General features: G+C 36.6%; 1 protein-coding gene across 1 annotated transcript in view; it reads left to right on the top strand.

Moving 5' to 3' along the window:
• The first annotated feature begins 14859 nt into the window (after window positions 1-14859).
• SVEP1 (sushi, von Willebrand factor type A, EGF and pentraxin domain containing 1) overlaps window positions 14860-20621 on the top strand; it is a 318610-nt gene continuing 312848 nt past the window's right edge. The window contains 1 exon segment of the mRNA XM_074280632.1: window positions 14860-15947. Coding sequence (XP_074136733.1) covers window positions 15327-15947 — 621 coding nt within the window. The 5' untranslated portion in view covers window positions 14860-15326.

The following is a 20621-nucleotide window of genomic DNA, read 5'->3' on the forward strand; positions in this document are numbered from 1 at the left end:
TATAGTGAGTGTCCTTAATGAAAGTGGCGAGGGATCAGACTAACACATAAATTACAGTGTTTCCAATGTTGACTGTTTTGGGAACATAATTTAACTAGAATATTAAAATTTGTAAAATAAATGAATGAATGAATTTTGCTTTCATTATGTGTCATTCTTACTTCTATTAGCCTAAATCTTCATTACTGAAATTCAATTCAGCTAAAGTTTAATAAGCCCCCAAGACACTGTGCTAGGCACAGCAGAAGCAAACAAAAAATAAACCATCATTATTCGAAACTTACATTTTGTTAAGGAAGACATAAAGAACCTAGTAGCACAGTACAGAAAAAGTTGGGTTTGGATTCTAGAAGAAATAAGTTCAAACCATTCCTCATTAATTCTCAACCAGTTCTTTCTTTTGCTTTAAGATACTGATAAAGACTATGGAAATTGACAGATATTATATGGTATTCTATAAAATGCCACAATTCACTAGACTGCTATGTTTGGAATATGATATCTAAAGATGTAGAGGGAGGAACTTTGGAGAAGTATACTTGAAACAAGGTGTTAACTCAGTGGAATTGATGAGATGATTGTTCTCTAGTTCACATATATATACTTAGTACTCACAATGGTGATGTAATGGTTCTCTAAGTTCACACATAATCATGCTGCAATGATGTAATTACAATAAGGTATTTAAAGACTAACAAGGACTGGAAGAGAGACATTCTATCTTTGACCCAGCCTTGTGGTGGCTCTCATGCCTCCTGCACTAAGATCAAAACGGGGACAGAATAAAGATCTACACTCTACTCCTGACCATTCTCGGAGCGTAAATGGTCATTCTCGTGGACATTCTCATGCTGAGACCAAAGCCTGTCCAAAGGATTTTCAGAAATCCAGCCCAAATATTACAAAAGGAAAATTAACCTTGTTTTTTATTTATTCATTTTATTTCATTGAAAATGAAATAAATTACTATTTATCATGCCTTAGAGTCTCCGAACCTTCATTTTGCATTTTTTTTTGAGGTGGTTCTTATTAAAAGCATTAATGGTGACTGTTGTAGCCAAAGGCAAATCTTTGTATCTTTTTATCCTAGATGGGGAAAATGAAAATTACCAAACAATTTTTCAGAGAATTATAAAGTCTCAGAATTGAAAGTAATCTTAAATACATGATACAATCATTAGTACTTTCAATATTTCTCACAAGTTTTAAATTAATATAGTATAGTAGGAAAATCACTAGGCTAAGAATTGGAAGACCTATATTTCAATCCCAACTCTTCTTCTTAGCAGTTGTATGAGCTTGGTTAAGTAACTTAATCCTGGTAAGCCTCAGTTTCCTCCTCTGTTAAAAGGAATTGAATATTTTATTAAAGGTCCTATGTAGAATTTCATACGATTTCTATCATTCAAGGGGTAAGAAATACATGTGTTAATTAAGCAATGCATGTATTAATATTCTGAATTTCATATATATATATATATATATATATATATATATATATATATATATATATATATACACATATATATGTCCCAAATATATAATGTTGATATTTGAGACTATCCTAATGGTATGAAATTATGAGAATAATTTTTTTTAAAAGAATCAGAAAAGAAGATTGGAATCTGGTTTTCTAGTCTCATCTCATCACTAAATTACTGTGTTATTCTAGTCAAATCACTTCCTATGTCCAGATCTTATTTTCATCATTTCTAAAATGAGGTATTAAACTAAATGTTTTCTAAGATCTCTTTCAACTCTAATATTGTGGGATCAGAGGTATATCATCAAAACACTAGCCATCTGGTGATTTTTTTTTCCCCATGGCAATCTAGGAAATAAAGAAAAACTTTTTTAAATTGCACTTGTTCCTCTGGGGATTCCTTTTGATGTGTTGGGGAAAGGGGCAAAACATGATATCACAATTAGATTATTAGATTATATATATATGTAATATAATTAGATTATTATAATTAGATCATCCATAACCATTTGATTGTTGGTACTTTAAATCTGGGTTCAGTTAGTTGGTATGTGAATACTGTAGAATATCAGAATTGTAAAGGGCTAGAATTGAGCAAATACACTTGGATAATGGAGCACGTGAGACTAATTGCCAATTGGACGGTTCTCTATTAACATGATTGAAGATTGACCCTCCCCAGCTGTTCTGTGCTGACTTGATTGGTAGGACAAAGAGGGGGAAGTGACGTGTGTGGGTGGAGTAGGAAGAGGTAATTGAGGCATTCTCCTGGCAGTGGTGAGAGAGGAAGGTGGTGTGGAGATTACTAAATCTAATCCCCTGATGGTAAGACCAAGAGACCAAGAATAAAGACTTTTGATTAGTTTGACTCCAGCTGATTTCTGAGAAGACAGAATTCCAGCTTTTGGCATCCAATGTGGACCAGGCACCCTACCTCCACTGAAGTCCTCTGGTGACCAGGAGATTAGGTGAGTATTCTAATAGACAAATAAGGAACTTACCTTGTTAAGGGCTAAACCAGCAATCTCTTATAGTTGAAATGGGGCAGATGTTAGCTATAGACATTCCCTCGACCTTAGCCGACCCTGCTCCAACCCCAGCTCCAGCCTCACCCATGAATGGTGCTATAGAGAGTATAATTAAGATAATTGAGGAGAAGACTTTACTTGTAACCTGGGTACAGATTGATAAACTCTTGGGCACATTAAAACACATGTCCCCTTGGTTTTTAGAGGAAGAAAAACTAAATGTAGATAACTGGAAGCTAGTGGGACTTCAACTGAAAGAATTTCACACACAAAAAATGGGCCTCATTCAATTTCTGCAGAGGTATTTTATATATACAATGTAGTTCAATTAGACTTAAACTATTGAGCAAGTTATAGGAGAAGGAAAAGTTTTAAAAATGAACAGAGGAGGAAGTGTGAGGAAAAAAAGAAGATAAGCAATCTCAAGATATTGCCCCAAGGCAAGGGGATCTAAATGAGGAATTAGGGTGTGATGACTCTGATTCTCTTGAAGAAGCTTCAACCCCACCTAAAGAGCAGATTATTGACAGGCCCACATCAACTCCACCTTCAGGGACAAAGGGAGGAGGAGTAGTGGGAGGGGTGGTGATATCATCAGCATCTCCCCCCCAGCAATCACCAACTCGTATAACTAGATTACAAAAAGGGATTTTTCAAGTGGCTCAAAATGGAAAAGAAATAGATAATGATTTCAAACTTCAAATTTTTCCAGTGATTCAACAGTATAATTCTGCAGGCCAAGAAAATAGAAGATATACTCCTTTTGATATGGACATCCTTAAAGACCTGAAAAAAGCTTGCACTATCTATGAGGCTACATCAGCTTATGTTAAGATGTTACTACAGAATTTGGCTTATGAAGTCTTAACCCCTAGTGACTGGAAAGCCATTGCAAGGGTGTGCTTAGAACTTGGACAAAACTTGTTGTGGCTTTCTGAATATAGTGAGCTCTGTAAGATTCAAGCCCCCCAAAATAATCAAAGTGGAATTCATTAATACTTCAATCACCTGTGACCTACTAATAATAGGTGTAGGTTCTTATGCAGAAGCTTCAGTACAAATTAATTACTCCATAGGAACATTTGAGCAAATTGCTGCTGCTGCTATCAAAGCATGGGCTTCTCTCCCCAGTAAAAATGACAAGGGTGAGACATTCACAAAAATTGTACAAGGACCAAATGAACCCTTTGCTGATTTTGTGGCATGTTTGCAGACAGCTGTCATACAGACTAATGGTGAAAATATAGTAACAGACACTTTAATAAGGCAACTTGCTAAAGAAAATGCCAATGAGGTTTGTAGAAAGATTATACTAGGACTACATAGGGATGCTCCTTTAGAGGAGATCATAAGACGCTGTGCCACAGTGGGCACAAATATCTTTTATGGCCAGGCTATGGTGCAGACTTCCCAAGATCCCAACATGGGAAGACAGGGTCCCTTTTGGCAAGGGACTTTCAGAGAGACTCGTCAATGCTTTCAGTGTGGTAAAGTAGGCCATCTGAAAGCTCAATGTTGGCATAGAGACAGAGGGAGAAAACAAGGTGGGAGAACAAGACCAAAAAACCCATGTCCAAAATGCAACAGAGGACTCCATTGGGCATCAGAGTGTAGACTGATTCAGGGAAATGGGATGAGGGGCTCAGCTCCAGGGCCCCAGGCAAAAAACACTTGGGGAATGATGGCAGCCGATGCCACATCCAGAGAGTGCCTACAAGTCCAATACCCAGACATGACCAATCAGCCAGGAAGCCATCTGATGGGAGAAAGGGATTACACAATCAATCAGCCAGGAAGCAACCTGATGGGAGAAAGGGACTACAATTAGGGAGGATAGAGTTGTATACATCTGGGACAACTGAGATACCCCATGGAGAGGTGAAATCTGTTCCTCTCCAACCTATTGATCCCTTGCCTCCAGATACAGTAGGCTTGACCATTTCACCTCCTGAGTGTACTTACAAAACAGTGTTCATTCATACACTGATGTGGGAAACTGGGGAATGTGTAGATAACATCCCAGTCTCTAACACAGGTAGACAATGTATGACTTATCAACCAATGGAAGTAGTAGAATCAGGTTTATTGATACAGACCCCTAATAAGCAATCTGGTGACAGTCACCCAGATTCTGACTCCAAGCAACAAAACCCAGGAATATACTGGACAGCAGCTGTAACAGCTGACCAACCTATGCTCACCATCTATATAAATGGCATATGATTAGAAGGACTGGTGGATACAGGTGCAGATTGCACAGTCATTAGAGGTGCCAACTGGCCCAGTCACTGGCCAAAGAATAAGGCAGACACCTACATGTCTGGGGTAAGAGGATCAATAGCAGCTGAAGTTAATGCTACCCCTTTAAGATGAATGTTTGAAGGTGAAACAGGAGATTTTACTCCTTTTATAGTTGAAAAAATCCCCATAAATCTGTGGGGAAGAGACATTTTACAACAATTAGGGTTAAAAATGAGTACTTCGGTTTCTTAGGCAGAGCTGCTATTGAAGGCCTGCCACCACTTTTACTTGTTCCTATCTAATGGAAAACTGATACACCAGTGTGGATAGAACAGTCGCCCTTAGATAGCAATAAAATTCAGGCTTTATTAGATATAGTACAGGAACAACTTGACCAAGGACATTTACAACCTTCTCTAAGTCCTTGGACTTCCCCAGTATTTGTTGTAAAAAAGAAATCTGGAAAATGGAGGATGTTGACTGATTTAAGAAAGGTAAATGAACAGATGGAAACTATGGGAACTCTACAACCTGGACTTCCATCTCCTACTCAATTGCCTAGAGAATGGCCTCTGTGGGTTATAGACCTTAAAGATTGTTTCTATTCTATCCCTCTAGATAAGGAGGATATGTAAAAAAATTGCCTTTTCAGTGCCCAGCATTAACTTAGATGAGCCTTACAAAAGATATGAATGGACAGTTTTGCCACAGGGAATGAAAAACAGCCCTACTATGTGTTAAATGTATGTTGATACTGCTCTTACTCCAGTAAGAAAAGCATTTCCAAAAGTAATGTTATTACATTACATGGATGATATATTGGGATGTGTACCTGAGGAACAAATGTTAGAAGCATGTCTACAAAAAACCATAGAAACATTAAGGAATTATAAATTGCACATAGCTTCAGAAAAGATTCAAAGACATGCTCCTTTTCAATATTTAGGATATGAAGTATATCCTAAGGTGCTTACAGTACAAAAACTCTCCTTAAGAACAGAGAAGCTAAACACCTTAAATGACTTCCGGAAATTGATAGGAGATATCCAATGGATGCGTCCTATGCTAGGCTTGACTACCTGTCAATTGCAACCATTATATGACATTTTAAGGGGAGACAGTGCTTTAAATTCACCACACCAGCTCACAAAAAAAGCTCAAGAGGCTTTGAGAGAAGTTGAACTGGCTTTATCCAATGTGGTTGAAAGAGTCACTCAAAAACCCTTGGAAATATCAATTTTTGCTACACAAGACAGTGCCTCTTGTGTGATAGAGTGGGTGAACCTCCCAGCACAACCAGAACAAAGCCTTATTCCTTATTCAGTGCTTGTGGCTAGAATTTTATTAAAGGCCACTAAGCAAGTAGTATAATTATCTGGGATAAGGCCTGACAAGATATACACCTTTTATACAAATGCACAAGTTAATGTGTACTGTGAAACCATCCCAGAGTGGCAAATTTTATTAGCCATGGCTCCAAATTTTACACACGGGTCTCCATTAAAGATAACCAGACTGTTACATAATTGGCAATGGATTCTTGAAGAAAAGGTTTCTAAAGTTCCTCTTAAAGGACCAACTATCTTTAAAGATGCATCCAAACATAATATTTGTGCTGTATAGTCTCGTGACTTAACTATAAAGAGAGTAATCAGAACTCCTTTTCAGTCCACTCAACAGAATGAATTGTATGCAATCATTCTAGCTCTTGCTTATTATCCAGGAGACATAAATATGATATCTGATTTGGCCTATTCAGTAGGTGTGGTACAAAGAATTGCCACAGCCCAAATAAAATTTGTAGCCTCCAATATATATCAGCTCTTTAAGGAACTCCGAGAGCAAGTGAAAAAGCATCCAGGTAAGATTTATAAGTGGACTTCCAGATCCTATTTTTGATGGTAATTCAAAGGCAGATAGCTTTCTAACCATGTCGGCCAATACGCCTTTATTTCAAGAAGCACAAGAATCTCATTCTAAATATCATCAGACTGCTCGAGCTTTATGTTTACAATTTGGAATAACAAGAGAAGAAGCTAGAAGCATAGTAAAAACCTGTACAGTTTGCCTTCCTTTCCATGCTCCTACACTCCCTCCAGGGAAGAATCCTCGTGGTTTGAGACCTAATGAAATTTGGCAAATGGATGTGACCCATTATAAATCTTTTGGTCATCTATCTTTTATCCACGTCGTGGTAGACACCTTTTCAGGATTCACTTTTGCAATGCCAGCAGCAAAAGATACATCCCAAGTGTCACTGAATTCCTTATACAAGCATTTGCAATTATGGGTGTGCCACAAGCAATAAAAACAGACAATGGACCTGCATATACTTCTAAATATTTTGCACACTTTTGTGCACAGTATGATTTTACATACCACTGGCATACCATTTAATCCTCAAGGCAATAGTAGATAGAAGAAAGAGAGATATTAAGACACTCCTCCAAAAACAAAAGAAAGGGGGAGCCATGGGTAACCCTAGAGAACTTCTAAATTTAGTTCTCTATACCATTAATTTTTAAATTTTTGACAAAGATTCACTGGCTCCAGCAGACAGGTTTTATAATCCACCAGAAGGGCAGTGTCCAATGTGAGCAGCTCCACTGTCTTTAGATAATTGCCAGGTCATGTGGAGAGACCCAGAAAGTGGTGAATGGAAGGGACCAGATAGGTTAACTGCTTGGGGGAGAGGGTTTGCTTGTATCTCCACAGATGTAGAAGGAATCAGATGGGAATCAGCCGTATTCACCTTGTCCATCGGAGAGAGATAGAGCAGACCCTTGAAACGAAGGAGAAGACCAAAGAAACATCGTGTGGTTCCCTTGCTGACTGCCCACCACTGAAAGAACCTGGCAATTATGGTGTTTGACTCATGGACATCAAAAACTGTTGGACTTGAAAATCCTCAGGAATCATTGGACTCTCTGAGACATGATAAGACTATTGTAGGACTTGAAAGCCCTCAGGAATCACTGGATTCTCTGAGACATTATAAGACTATTGTAGGACTTGAAAGTCCTCAGGAATCTTTGGATTCTCTGAAATATGATAAGATCGGTATAGGACTTAATATAATAATAATAATAAAGAGTATGGGGAGAAGAGGGTTTGACTAAGTTATAGATTGTAAGTGAAGAAAAGAAGATAGATCCTAGACACACTGTTGAGTTGGGATTGATAAGAGTTAGTAATACTAACTTTTAGGGGTGAGAGAAAATATATAGTAAAGATGGTTCTAACATTGCAAACCTGGGAAACTGGGAGAATGGTGATGCTTTTGACAGAAAAAGTGAATTTGGGGGAAGAGATGGGTTTTGGGAACATACAATGAATGCTCTTTTGGATGTTAATTTTGAGATGCCTATGGAACTATGTGATTGTAGATGTCTATAAGCTAATTGATCATGTGTGATTGAAGTTCAGAAGAGAGATTAGGACTGGATGTGTTCATTTGGGAGTCATATATATGGAAAGATGGATCACTTCACCAGCTAAGTAGTGACTATAGTTTCTGTTGTTTGGGGTGGCAGTATTAGAAAGAATTTTGGATTTGGAATTTGAAGACATGGGATGGAATAGTGTTTCTGCAAATCCTACTTGTCTTACAGCCTCGTTTGTGAAATGAAAGGTTTAGGTTTGGACTAGATGACCTTGAAAGTTCTTTCACCCTCAATCTACGATCCTATAATCTTATATATGACCATGATATGTTCATAAGTTATAGCATTTATCACCAAGAACAATTTGAATAAGCAGTTATAGAGTTAGATGGCTTTCATAGTTTCCTGTGGAATCTAGGGCTCTCATTAAAGGAATAATAATTTTGTTCCAAAATGAAAAACCCTCAGAACCGAAATAGAAAGATCTGCAGTGCTATCAATTTTTAAATGTTGTCATGAAGTATTCTGAATCATTTCAGAATTAATTTTTGGTAGAATTAATTTGGGTCACTCTAACATTTCATTTTCACTCTGTGAAATATATCTATAAATATGCAATTAGGCTTTTACTCTGTATTTGTATGCTGGGGAATGCCTCTACTTTCTCACTTCCCACTCACTTCTTACCACTTTAAAAATTGGCTTTCAAGCCTATCATTAAACTAGACTGCTTTCTCCAAAGTCAATAATATTTTAATCATTAAATCCAGTCTCCTTTTCCACAACCCCTGTCTTTTTTTATTTCTGTTGACCACTGTCTTCTTGTATATTTGCTTTTCTCAATATTTTCATGACCCTGCTTACTTGAAATTCTCTTATTTGTTTGTTAGTTTCCTTGGATGGATAATCTAATAATTAATAGATATATATACATATATATATGAAAAATATATATATATAAAACTATAAGGTTTATAATTTTGCTTTATACATGTTTTATCATTTGAGCCTCACAAAAAATCTTTTTTAAAAAGGCAAAGTAATAAAACTATAATTATCCTCATCTTAATAATAATAATAATGATAGCTAACATTTATATAGTATTTACTATGTGCCAGACACTACACTAATTGCTTTAGTATCTCATTTGACCTTCACAACAACCTTGGAGGGTAGGTGCTATCATCATCCCCATTTTACAGATGAGGAAACTGTGGCTATCAGAGGTAATAATTTGTTCAGTCACAGCCAGAAAATCGAAGCTTTAAGATACTAAATGACTTGCCCAGGATTACACAGATAGTAAGTTTCTGAGTAAGATTTGAACTCTGGTTTTGATTTTAAATCTAGTGCTCTTTCATCTTTCTATCACTATCTTATCTCATGTGTGTATACATACAAACAAATATATCCATTCATAATATTAATCAGGCTAAAAGACAGCATAGCTTTTTAATGGAAAGATAATCTCAGAGTCAGGAAGATCTATGTTTAAATCCTACTTGTAACAAATAATCAGTTGTATAACTCTGACCAAGTCACTTAACTTCCAAAACCTTCAGAGAACTTTTAAAAATTACATTTTGGAAATCATTAATAAATCTGCTTTTTTGGAAGGAATTTACTCATAGGCCAGTCCTCTGAAGTAATAGAATCTAACACCTAGACCAAAATACATGTGTTCAATATAGGGCCACCCTTTTCATATGTGTAAGATCTTGAAAATATCTACTCAGATTTCAAAGTATCCAATTAGTCTGCATCCATTCAAAAACAAAGCCTATGAGCCCCCCACCTATATGTTTACTTCTTTTCTCCAATCAAATAGAAGACATAATTATTTCAGAGCAAAATAAATTTAATGAAATGGTATAACATTAAAATTCATAATAGAACCATCCAACTAAACTTGGAACACATCCTACACATACAATCACTATTATTGTGGACAGTAAACATGGAATTATGCATGATGAGGTACATTGAAATTAACATGCATCTGTAGAGCATACTTGTAGAAAAGCAATTATGCTACAGTATCATCACTTTCACTGAGCTTTGCTTCCTACTAGATTTGTTATTTCCATTGGGCATGTTGCTCCATTGAAACATGCTGGTTTCATTGTAAGCACTTGACATACAGTCTCTGGAGGATGTTTTTCCCTGTTATCAAATTTTGAGCATTGTACAATCAGGAACATTTGCTTGTCATATATCAGTTGCTTTCTGCTAACTTATCCTGTGAGAACCTGTACCTGATAAGGATATGCTGATAATATTTTAGTCATAGCCAGAGATTATGATTCCCCTTCCCCCTATAATAAAAGCCAGTCAGAGTATTCCCAGGTTTAGATTAAATCTTTTCTTTTTGACCTTTCTTTCTGAGCACAGATTATTGTTCAATTTCAGAAGATTATTCTACTTAAAACCACACATTCCCAATATCCTCTCTCTTTTAGAAAGCAAATGAATTTGAATCAGAATAAAAGGTAACCCAAGGAGGCAAGTCCAATATTTTGTATTCCACTTCTGTCTTTCTTAAGCATATCTATAAGCAGTAAAATCCAATTGCTTTGCTATAGGATCTTGACCTTGCATAAACAGGGGTGTGAATGGAACATTTTATAATTTGCTTTTTATCAGTACTGGGATTGCAGCAGTATAGGGAATTCCCAAAGACAATTCCAACCAAAGTAGATCGGAACTCTGCAACTTAAAATCTTAGTTACCTGGGAGCTCTGAGAACTTCAGTGATTTGCCCAGAATGACACAGCCAATATGTCAGAAGCAGGGCTTATCTTGATCTGCATGACATTATGACTAGCTCACCATCTATTCTGCCATTATCATATGTGTATATGCAGGTGGATATGTGTTAGTGTGCAGACATGTATGTGTATAATTTAAATGTATATAATTCTAACGTAGAAATGGAATAATTTCATGAAGATCCAAAGAATAATATTTATAAAACAATAACAAAAATTAGCCTTGATACAAAGCAAGTACATAATCCCTTTGTCTGACAATTTAAGTGTGTCTGGTAAATTTGTCAAGATAAGAATATACATGAAATGAGTAGAAGTTCTAATAATGTTTTTCTAATTACACATGAAGACAATTTTAATATTCATTTTTATAAAATTTTGAGTTCCAAATTTCTCCCTTCTTTTCCTCCTCTCTCCCTTATCCCCCCCAAAAGGGTAAGCAATTCATATAGGCAATTTTTTAAAGTCCCCAACATTGCTTGTCCAATTATTATGTAGCAATAGAGTTTTAAATTCCTGATAATTTCTATCACCAGGCTATTAGTATTGATGAATAATTTATTTGTACCCAGCACTTGAATTACATTATTTCTGTCCGGGGGAAGCTAAAATCCCCAGATAAGAATTTTTGAATATTGTATTCAACACATTAATTTATAACATTACCAAATGATCAAAAAATACATAAGTACAACATTGTTACTGTACTGTTAAAATGAGAATAGTGTGCAATAGTGTAGATTTGGGTGCTTAAAAGTCAACACTGCAGAGGTTTTTGATTGTGATCCAGGATTCCCTACAACCTCAACAATCAGAACTATACAAAAGGAGACAAAACTGATTTAGAAGGAGATAGGTTTCTCTTCCCCTTGATGCTGGATGTTATAATAAGGATTCCTTTTTGTGTAAGGGTTAGACTCAATTTTCACTGATCTCTTTTTGACTCATTAATTCTGTGATTCTGTATTTAGAGGTTAATAATAATAATAATAACCATTTCTGTAGTACCTGCTATATACTGAGAACTGTATTAAGTGTTTTACAGATATTTTTCCTTGTATCTTCATGAAAACTCTTGAAGGTAGGTGTTATTATTATCCTTGTTTTATTGTTGAGGAAACCAAAGATAAGCAATTTGATTGATTTTCTATAAGTTTCCTTAAGAACAAGGGTTGTTTATTCTTTGTTTTTGTTTTGTTGTTGTTTGTTGTTGTTGTTGTTGTTTTGTTTTTATTTTTTTTTATCCTGAATGCTTAGAAATGTCTGGAACACAATTGATACCTAGTGATTATTTGTTGTATTCTTCCCCACCCTGAAATAATTTATTTCATGTATTTTCCATATTTATTTCATATGGTCCCCATGTGATATGTTCACCTACAGTAAAGGTTAAATTCCTTGAAGGCAGGAATTATTTTTGTCTTTGACTTGCCAGTGCCTCTGTCAAAACTTGGTCTGCAGTAGGTGCTTAATAAATGTGGTTTTCAATTTAATTACATGTTTTAGGCACTGTGCAAGTCATTGAAGATATAAAGTTAAAAACAAAACACTTCTTTCCCTCATTTATACTCTACTATGGGAAATAAATGTTCATATAAGCAAATATGTAAGTAAATATAAAATATATTTAAAAACCAACATAATTTCATACACTTGAGTTGCCTCCTAAGATACAAAAGACATTCTCTCCATGTCTGACCTTTCCCTGTGACTCCTGAAACTAGACACAAGGAATCTACCCAACTTGCTATAATCTTCCTCAATTTCTTTCATCAGAAGAGTATCAGTAAAGCATTATGCTATGTATCTGTCATACCTTAATATCAGTCCCACATAACCAGTCTATCTTTTCTTTTTCATATACTTCCTTGATAATATCCTTTACTCCTATTCTTCAGAATTTCTTGCTGATTATATGTTGCAGTCTACTCAACCCAACTATGTACCTTTCCATTATTCTCTAAGCATACATCTTTTATTTTTTGGAAGCAATGGTTCTAGCTGTCATATGGCAATAGTGGTAAAATATTTGCTTTGAAAAGATGGGCCTTTGCTCTTTTAAGAAGCTTGGGGTCCTTAAAAGTACTTTGCAAATTTACGCATATTTACAAAGAAAACACAAAGAAAGGTCTCCTGTAGATTTGAGCTGAGCTTTGAAGAGAGTTAGGATTCTAAGAAACAGAGATAAGAAGGGAATAGATTCCAGACACTGGGAACAGCTTGTTCAAAAGGAAGATGGAATGTCATCAGTGAGGAAGAGCTGGTGGGCCAGTTTTTCTGGAATGCAGTGAATGGGAGATTACATGTAATTAGCCTGGAAAAGTAGACTAGAGCTAGATTGTCAAAAACTTTGAATGCCAGAAGAATTTCAATTTGATGTTAGAAGCAACAAGGAGCCACTGGAGCAGGGAAATGACACAGCCAGATTAGTGTTTTAAGAATAACATTCTGGAAGTTTAAAGGAGAAAACTGAATAGTGAAGGGGAAAACTTGAAACAAGGAAACTAATTAGAAGGTTCTGTCATAATCCAAACAAGAAATGATGGGGGCCTAAACCAGGAGTAGTAGCTATATGAGTAAACAAAAGGAGATAAATATGGGCCAGCTAGGTGGTCTAGTAGATAGAGTGCAAGGCCTGGAGTCAGGAAGATTCACCTTCCTAAGGTCAAATCTGGCCTCAGACACTTATTAGTTCTTTGACCCTGGGCAAATCATTTAATCCTATTTGCCTCAGTTTCCTCTTCTAGAGAAGGAAATGGCAAACCATTTCAGTATTTCTGCCAAGATAATCAGATGGGATCACAAAGAATTGGACATGACTGAACAACAAAATGTGAGAGATGTTACAGATAGAATCAACAAGAAATGGTAACTACATAGAAGTCAGAGGTGAGCGAGAGTGAAGAGTTAAGGGGCATGATATGTTGGAAACATTGATTGGTTTTACTGTCAGAGGATCTACCTTCAAGTCCTAGCTGTTTCATTTCTTGCATATGTGACTTTGGGTAAAGTGTTGAATCTCTGTCAATCAGCTTATTCGTCTATAAAAATAAAGGGTTTGATTGAAATCATTGGCCTTCTAGTCTTTAAATTTGTAATCTATGAAAAAAATCTAAAAAAGAATAAAGAATGGAGCAACTGGAAATATATGATGCTTCTGACAGAAATGATGACATCTCTTTTGGAACAAGTATCTCCTTTCAAAAAAGTTGTGAAGATTGTAAGATAAAATCAAACCAAATGAGGGTGAATATTGAACACTTTAGAAAAATATTAAATATTTTTAAATGTATAAAATGCTACATAAATAAAAGACATTTTAGCATGGCAATATGATAGAGGAAAAAAAAAAAAAAAAAACGAAAATCTGCTGAAATAGTCCTATGTGAAAAAAGTCCAAATAAGAAAATGTTTCTAGAGTTACTTAGTAGAGTCCAATGAAAACCTCCCCAGTTAGCTGCAGCTCTGTAGTTCTCCCTTTGGCTATGCTTTTTTAGTTCACCGGAATATCCTTGATTTCTGATTAAACAGATATCACAACCCAAACTAGATTATGTTGAAAGAGCTGTTTCTCATGAGAATGAGAAGTTCTGGATGGGGAGGGGGGGGCAGAGAGGAGTGAAAAAGAAAAAAAGAAAAACTAGAGTTGCCGAAGCTTCAAAAATGCTCTTTGCAGGAAAGGTGATGCTTGTTTTAAAAAGGTGCTTGCAACTCCCTGGCCTGTCTGCTTGTGTATTTTGCTATACAAAGTGGTTCCAATTACCTTGGCACTCCTGGTATCTGGATTCATCTCCAGCGAATGCCTCTGCAGCGCCATGCCAGACATATGGGATCAATCAAGGCTTCAGTGCCGCTGTGGGTTTTTTTTTTGTTGTTGTTGTTGGTTTTTTTTTTTTTTTTTTTTTTGGGGGGGGGGGGGAATGTTGACAGCCTGACAGACATGGGGTTCTGGAGACACGGAATCTCAAAAAACTTCAGCATGAACAGGGAAGGAGGGGAGGAAAGAGAAAGAGAAAGGGAAAGAAGGACATAAAGATATTTATCTTGACTGCCCCCTTTCCTTCAAACATTTTATAGGTTTCAGGGAAGGAAAGAGGAGGAGGGGAGGGGGAAGAAAAGACACACACACAGACAGAAAGCATTTCATTTTCAGCAGAGCCAGAACCCCCTAAGCTGAAAGAGGGGTGAGCCTGGAGATTCTCCTCCCAATGTGAAGGACTGAAGGTATCGGAGACAAGGCTGATACCTGAGGCACGCGGAAGGGAGGCTGCCTCGGACACCATCTGACTGGACAAGGGGAAAGGGGGACCGACAGTGCTAGAGAGAGGGCAAGCAGAGTTCTCGGATTCGTACAGCTGGCTGCTCCAGCTCCTCCTGCTGTTGCTGGGCTCAGAGCAGCAGCAGGTCTCCCTTCACTCTACAATGTGGCGTCTTCTGCCTCTTTATTGCTGGGGTCTCTCTCTAGTTTCTGGCTGGACGGCGTTTCAGCAGATGTCCACGTCGGGAAATTTCAGCCTTAGCTTTTTCCCATCCTCTTCTTCCTCCTCCTACTCCTCCTCCTCCTCCTCCTCCTCCTCGCAGGCGGCCTCGCAGCGGCAGCGGCAGGAGCTGGAACCCCGAAGGTCTCTGGCCCTGGCGCTCCTGCCGCCCCCGCCGCCGCAGTCGCTTCTCTCCGACCCCCAGGAGAACAAAGTGGAGAAGCTGGGTCAGTCCTTCAAGCGCAAAGTGAGGAAGCTCCGCGAGCGTAGCCACAGTCTGGACCTGGTATTCCTGGTGGACGAGTCCTCGAGCGTGGGCCAAGCCAACTTCCTCAACGAGCTCAAGTTTGTCAAGAAGCTGCTGTCCGACTTCCCCGTGGTCCCCAGCGCCACCCGCGTGGCCATCGTGACCTTCTCGTCCAAGAACAACGTGGTGCCGCGCGTGGACTACATCTCCTCCAGCCAGCCGCATCAGCACAAGTGCTCGCTACTCAACCGCGAGATCCCCAAAATCACCTACCGAGGCGGGGGCACTTACACCAAGGGCGCTTTCCAGCAAGCTGCGGTAAGAGTGCGCTCTCTCCAACAGCCCCGGCTCGAGGGCTTCCACCATCCCCTCCCTACCCTCGGCGCTTCCAGCCGCCCCTCTGTAAAACCACACACTCGCATCCGCGTGGGAGTGAGGATGCGCCACACACCTCATTTCCTGTAGATCCACGGTCATCATACCTGTTGAGTGGTTAGATGTGCAGAAACAGCTTTGTGAGGCAGTAAGCTGTACTGCGCTGGAGTTATTACACGGAAAAGGGGATATGGAGATGTTATAGTAAGCAACCCAAAGCGGGACTTTATTTCTATGGCTTCATTAGGTAATGAAGTGAGATGTATTCAGTCCTAACCTGGTTAGTAATATACCTGTAAAACAGAGGCCGGTTTTGTGTATGGCAGGGACACACACCGTGGGTAGTCTGATGAAGCCTGTGGACTTTCTCTGAGAATAATATGTTTAAATGCATAAATTAAAACACATAAGAAAAGAAATTAATTATATTTAAATAGTAACAAGTATATATTTAAAACAAGGTCCCTTCCCGGGTAAATAAGCCCAGCTGAAAAGATCATAGGATCATATAACTTAAGGTCATCTAGTTCAACTCATTTTACAGCTGAGGAAACTGAGAGCCAGGGACATTAAGTGACTTTCTCCAGATCAAGAAGGTCAGAAATATCAGAAATAGGATTCGACTCTGGAGCCAGCACTTTATCAAGAAGTAAAAGGCAAAGATTGTGAGGTATTTATCTCCTATATCATGGACTCCTTACTCATCCCGAAAGGAGACATATCCACATGCTAGTAACTAGCTAGTAGGAGTGAGGAATGAACAAGTGAATTTTCTAATTTTCTTAGGTGTTTCATGTTTGGCTATCATGATGGATTGCAATATAATTTCAAATATAATTTCATCTCAGTTCTTTGAAGTTTTTCTATTGTTTAATATTTGCAATGGATAAATTCACATCTTTAAGTTTTTCACTGAACTCTTTAGAATTGATCTATAAAAGGTCGATTTTGTTAGTTATTTAACTTTATTCCACTTACAGCTACAAGCTTTATTATCTGTATGAGCCTTTTACATATACTTTACATATAATTTAGGAAGATAGATTTGGAGCTGGAGGGAACCTCAATATATATATACATATATACGTATATATATATATATATTCCAACCTCCTCATTTTATGAATGATAAATTTGAGATCTAGAGAAATTAAGTGATCTTTTTAAGGTCCATAGGTAAGTGGCAAAGTGAGACGCATCCACATCAGTTGGCTAGATTTAGCAGTCTCTCTGTTCAATTCCCCCCACCCCCCCTTCCACTCCCCCCCTCTATGCATTGCTTTTAGGAGGTGAATAGCAAAGTCAAAATTTAGCAATGATATTAGTGGAGGTTTATTCTTCAGACATTATTTTTACTTCCTCTAGACAACAGAAAGACAAGTTTCAGCATAAAGTTTTTTTTTTTAAAATGATCAATTTTGTAGTATAGGTTTTTTTTATGAAATCTTAATTTTATTAGAAAAAAATGACCATTTGAAACTATCCAACTTATGGGGGTGGGAAGATAATGACTGGCCTCTGGAATCTTTTGGTTTATGTGAAGTTGAATGAAAATTTAAGATTATAAAATTGAGTGAATGTCCCTAGGAAAAAATAGTTTTCCAAAACCTAGCAAACTTACAATAAAGAACTGAATACATGCCCCACCTCAAAAAAAAAAAAAAAAAAAAAAAGTAATCTTATTCTCTTTATATAAAATTTTGCAACATCTTTAACCAAGTAAGTTGGCTTTCTTTACCATCTTAAGGAAATGAATAATGTACTGTGCAAGTGTAATAATGTTATTTTATTAACACTTGATAAAGGCAGTTGGACTAGACTGGGGAATGGGTAGAGAGTTTGTTTCAGAGCCAGGAAGACCTCTGTTTAAATCTCACTTCTCAAATATACTAAATAATCCTGATAGAGTTATTGTAAGATTGCCAATTGCAGAAAAAGTATGGGGATTTCCTCACTTGGAAGTTCTCTCTGTCAATGAAATTCCATTTTGGGTCTCTATCCCTAAGATTGGTAGAGAGTAGGGGATGGGAAAATGTCATGAGATTTTATTGGAAAAGGTCTTACATGAATGTAGAATCTAGAAATGGAATGTGTATTAGACATTATATAATCTATATTCTGTATTCTATTGTAGAGACGACTAGGTGGTGAAGTGGATAAAGTTCAGAATCTGGTGTCACAAAGACTTAAATTCAATCCAGTCTTAGATTCATACTATGACTGGGCAATTCACTTAACTTTTGTTTGTCTCAGTTTCTTCAACTTTAAAAATGGGATAATGATAACACCATCCTCCCATGATTGTCTTAAGGATGAAAGAATTTAGTATTTGTAAATCACTTAGCTCAGTACCTAGCACACAGTAGACACTATAGAAATATTAGTTATATTATGTTAAAAGCCCTTCATTTTACAGATGAAGAAATTGAGTTTCACTAAAGGGAGTGTTATATATACCATTATGTACACCATTGTTCACTATTGGTTTTGAGTTTATCAGAAACCCCTCTAGTCTAATAGCTCTATTTCTTTGGAGAGAAACATTGTATTAAAGTACGCATTGTATTTAATTTCTCTTGGAGCAGCAACTTTCTGCATTTCCTTTTCTTAAACTGCTCCTTTTGAATTGATCCCATTGTGAAACCAGGACAACTCTATCTCCCAAACACTGCATGTCAAAATAAAGATCCACACCCCTCATTTCCACTTCCGTTTTGCTGAATGGTTCTTAAACAAACATAGCATGAAAATTCCTCTGAAAAATTCCTAAACTGCTCCAGGTTTCCAGAAATATGATCCATTGGTGGAGAATGTGCTGTCTCATCTAAAAGTCCCCTGGGGTTCCACTTTTGCTGATGAGCTAATGGAGATCTCTGGTGAGAGCCCCTACTGCTTATAGGTGTGAGTGTGCTAATTCCTAAACAAGGAAGAGTACTCTAAATCTGAGAGAATTATGCAAAGGAAAAGCAAAGCTGACTAACCTATTTCCAAGGTAAAATAAAGTGTCCAAAGAGAGACAGCATGGAATAGCAGAAAGTAGGGCAGTTTTATTGTGAGAAAGATTTGAGTCGAAAGCCTACCTGTTAGACGCATTAACTATATGACCAAATCATTTAATTTCTTAATATCATAAACAACTCTCTAAGAATAAAAATTGAAGAGAAATTGATGGTTTCTATCATCACTTCCATACTGGAGTTTCCCTACATTAATGAAAAGATCAAAAAGGAACAGGAAAGGTATAAAAAGAAGAGCAATGTAATGTATAGCCATCTTTGCCCAATGAGGTTAAGCTTAGCTAAAAAGCATAAATAACTTTTAGCAACTTTGATGGAATTTACATTAAGTTTCTGTCATGGTGGCAGTATCATGGACCTATCTCAGGGTTAATCTATATCCCCGAACCTAGAGTGTCTGTACAACATATTCCAAGATGTTAAAAATATCTAGAAAAACAAATTTCTGTACTCAATATTTAGCCTACAGTAAAAAGAGAACAGCCACAAGGCTAAGAAATTTGTAGCCCTTGTTCTAATTCCAGCTTTTTGGTCTCATGTCTCCATTCACTTTTGGCAAAGGTACTGATAAATCTATGCAAAAAATTGCCCATATATTAATAAGCCTCTTTTTTTCTTTTTTCTTTCTTACTTCATCATGCCCCTCCTTCCTGCAGAATACAGGAACTACTAAATAATTTAAAGTTTTGACATATGATCACTAGAAAAATCAGAGGTCAGATTTTTGAGTTCAGGAAAAAAAAGAAATACAAGTATGCTTAGTACAGAACAAAATGAAAAATCCTACTGTTGGAAGCATCCGATTCTTTTTTAGAGAAAAAAATCTACATTGCTTAATAATGAATAAAAACATAGATAGGTTGATTGTTTAAGAAACAGTTCTGTGATTGATTTATAAAAACAATCTATGCTGTGCTACAAATGTCATTTATCTCTTTTCCTAAGGAAAATAGAGTGAAATTGAGTGTATATATATATATATATATATATATATATATATATATATATATATATATATATATATATATATATATATATATATATATATATATATATATATATATATATATATATATATATATATATATATATATATATATATGTATATGAATGTTTGTGGTAAGATTTTACCTATCATATAGTAATTAAATTAACTTTTCATTTACTTCAGGAAAATAATGGCCAGGAACCATAAAAGATAATAGGCAAAACCTAATTTTTAAAACAAGTTTTGGTTGACATAGATTAAGACAATATTTTATATTTGGCCTTTGACTCAGCAGCGAAATAGGGGCTCAACATTTAGCCCAAGTTCAAATTTAGTCACAGATACTTATTAGCTACAGTACCCTGAGAAACCCACTTATCCTCTCTAAGTCTCAATTTTCTGATCTGTAACATAGAGATAATAATAGCATTTTCACCTCAAAGTTGTTGTAAAAATAAAATGAGATATTATTTGCAAATTTTAAAGCATTTCACTATTTTTATTAAAGGATTTCCATCAGGACAGGTAATGGAGACCTCCAGAATAAAAAGACTTTTAGGAAGCAATTTATGTTCAAACAAAACACATCCTCCTGATACTAAATTTACTACA

Source organism: Sminthopsis crassicaudata, chromosome 1 (assembly GCF_048593235.1).
Source record: "Sminthopsis crassicaudata isolate SCR6 chromosome 1, ASM4859323v1, whole genome shotgun sequence".
Taxonomy (NCBI): domain Eukaryota; kingdom Metazoa; phylum Chordata; class Mammalia; order Dasyuromorphia; family Dasyuridae; genus Sminthopsis; species Sminthopsis crassicaudata.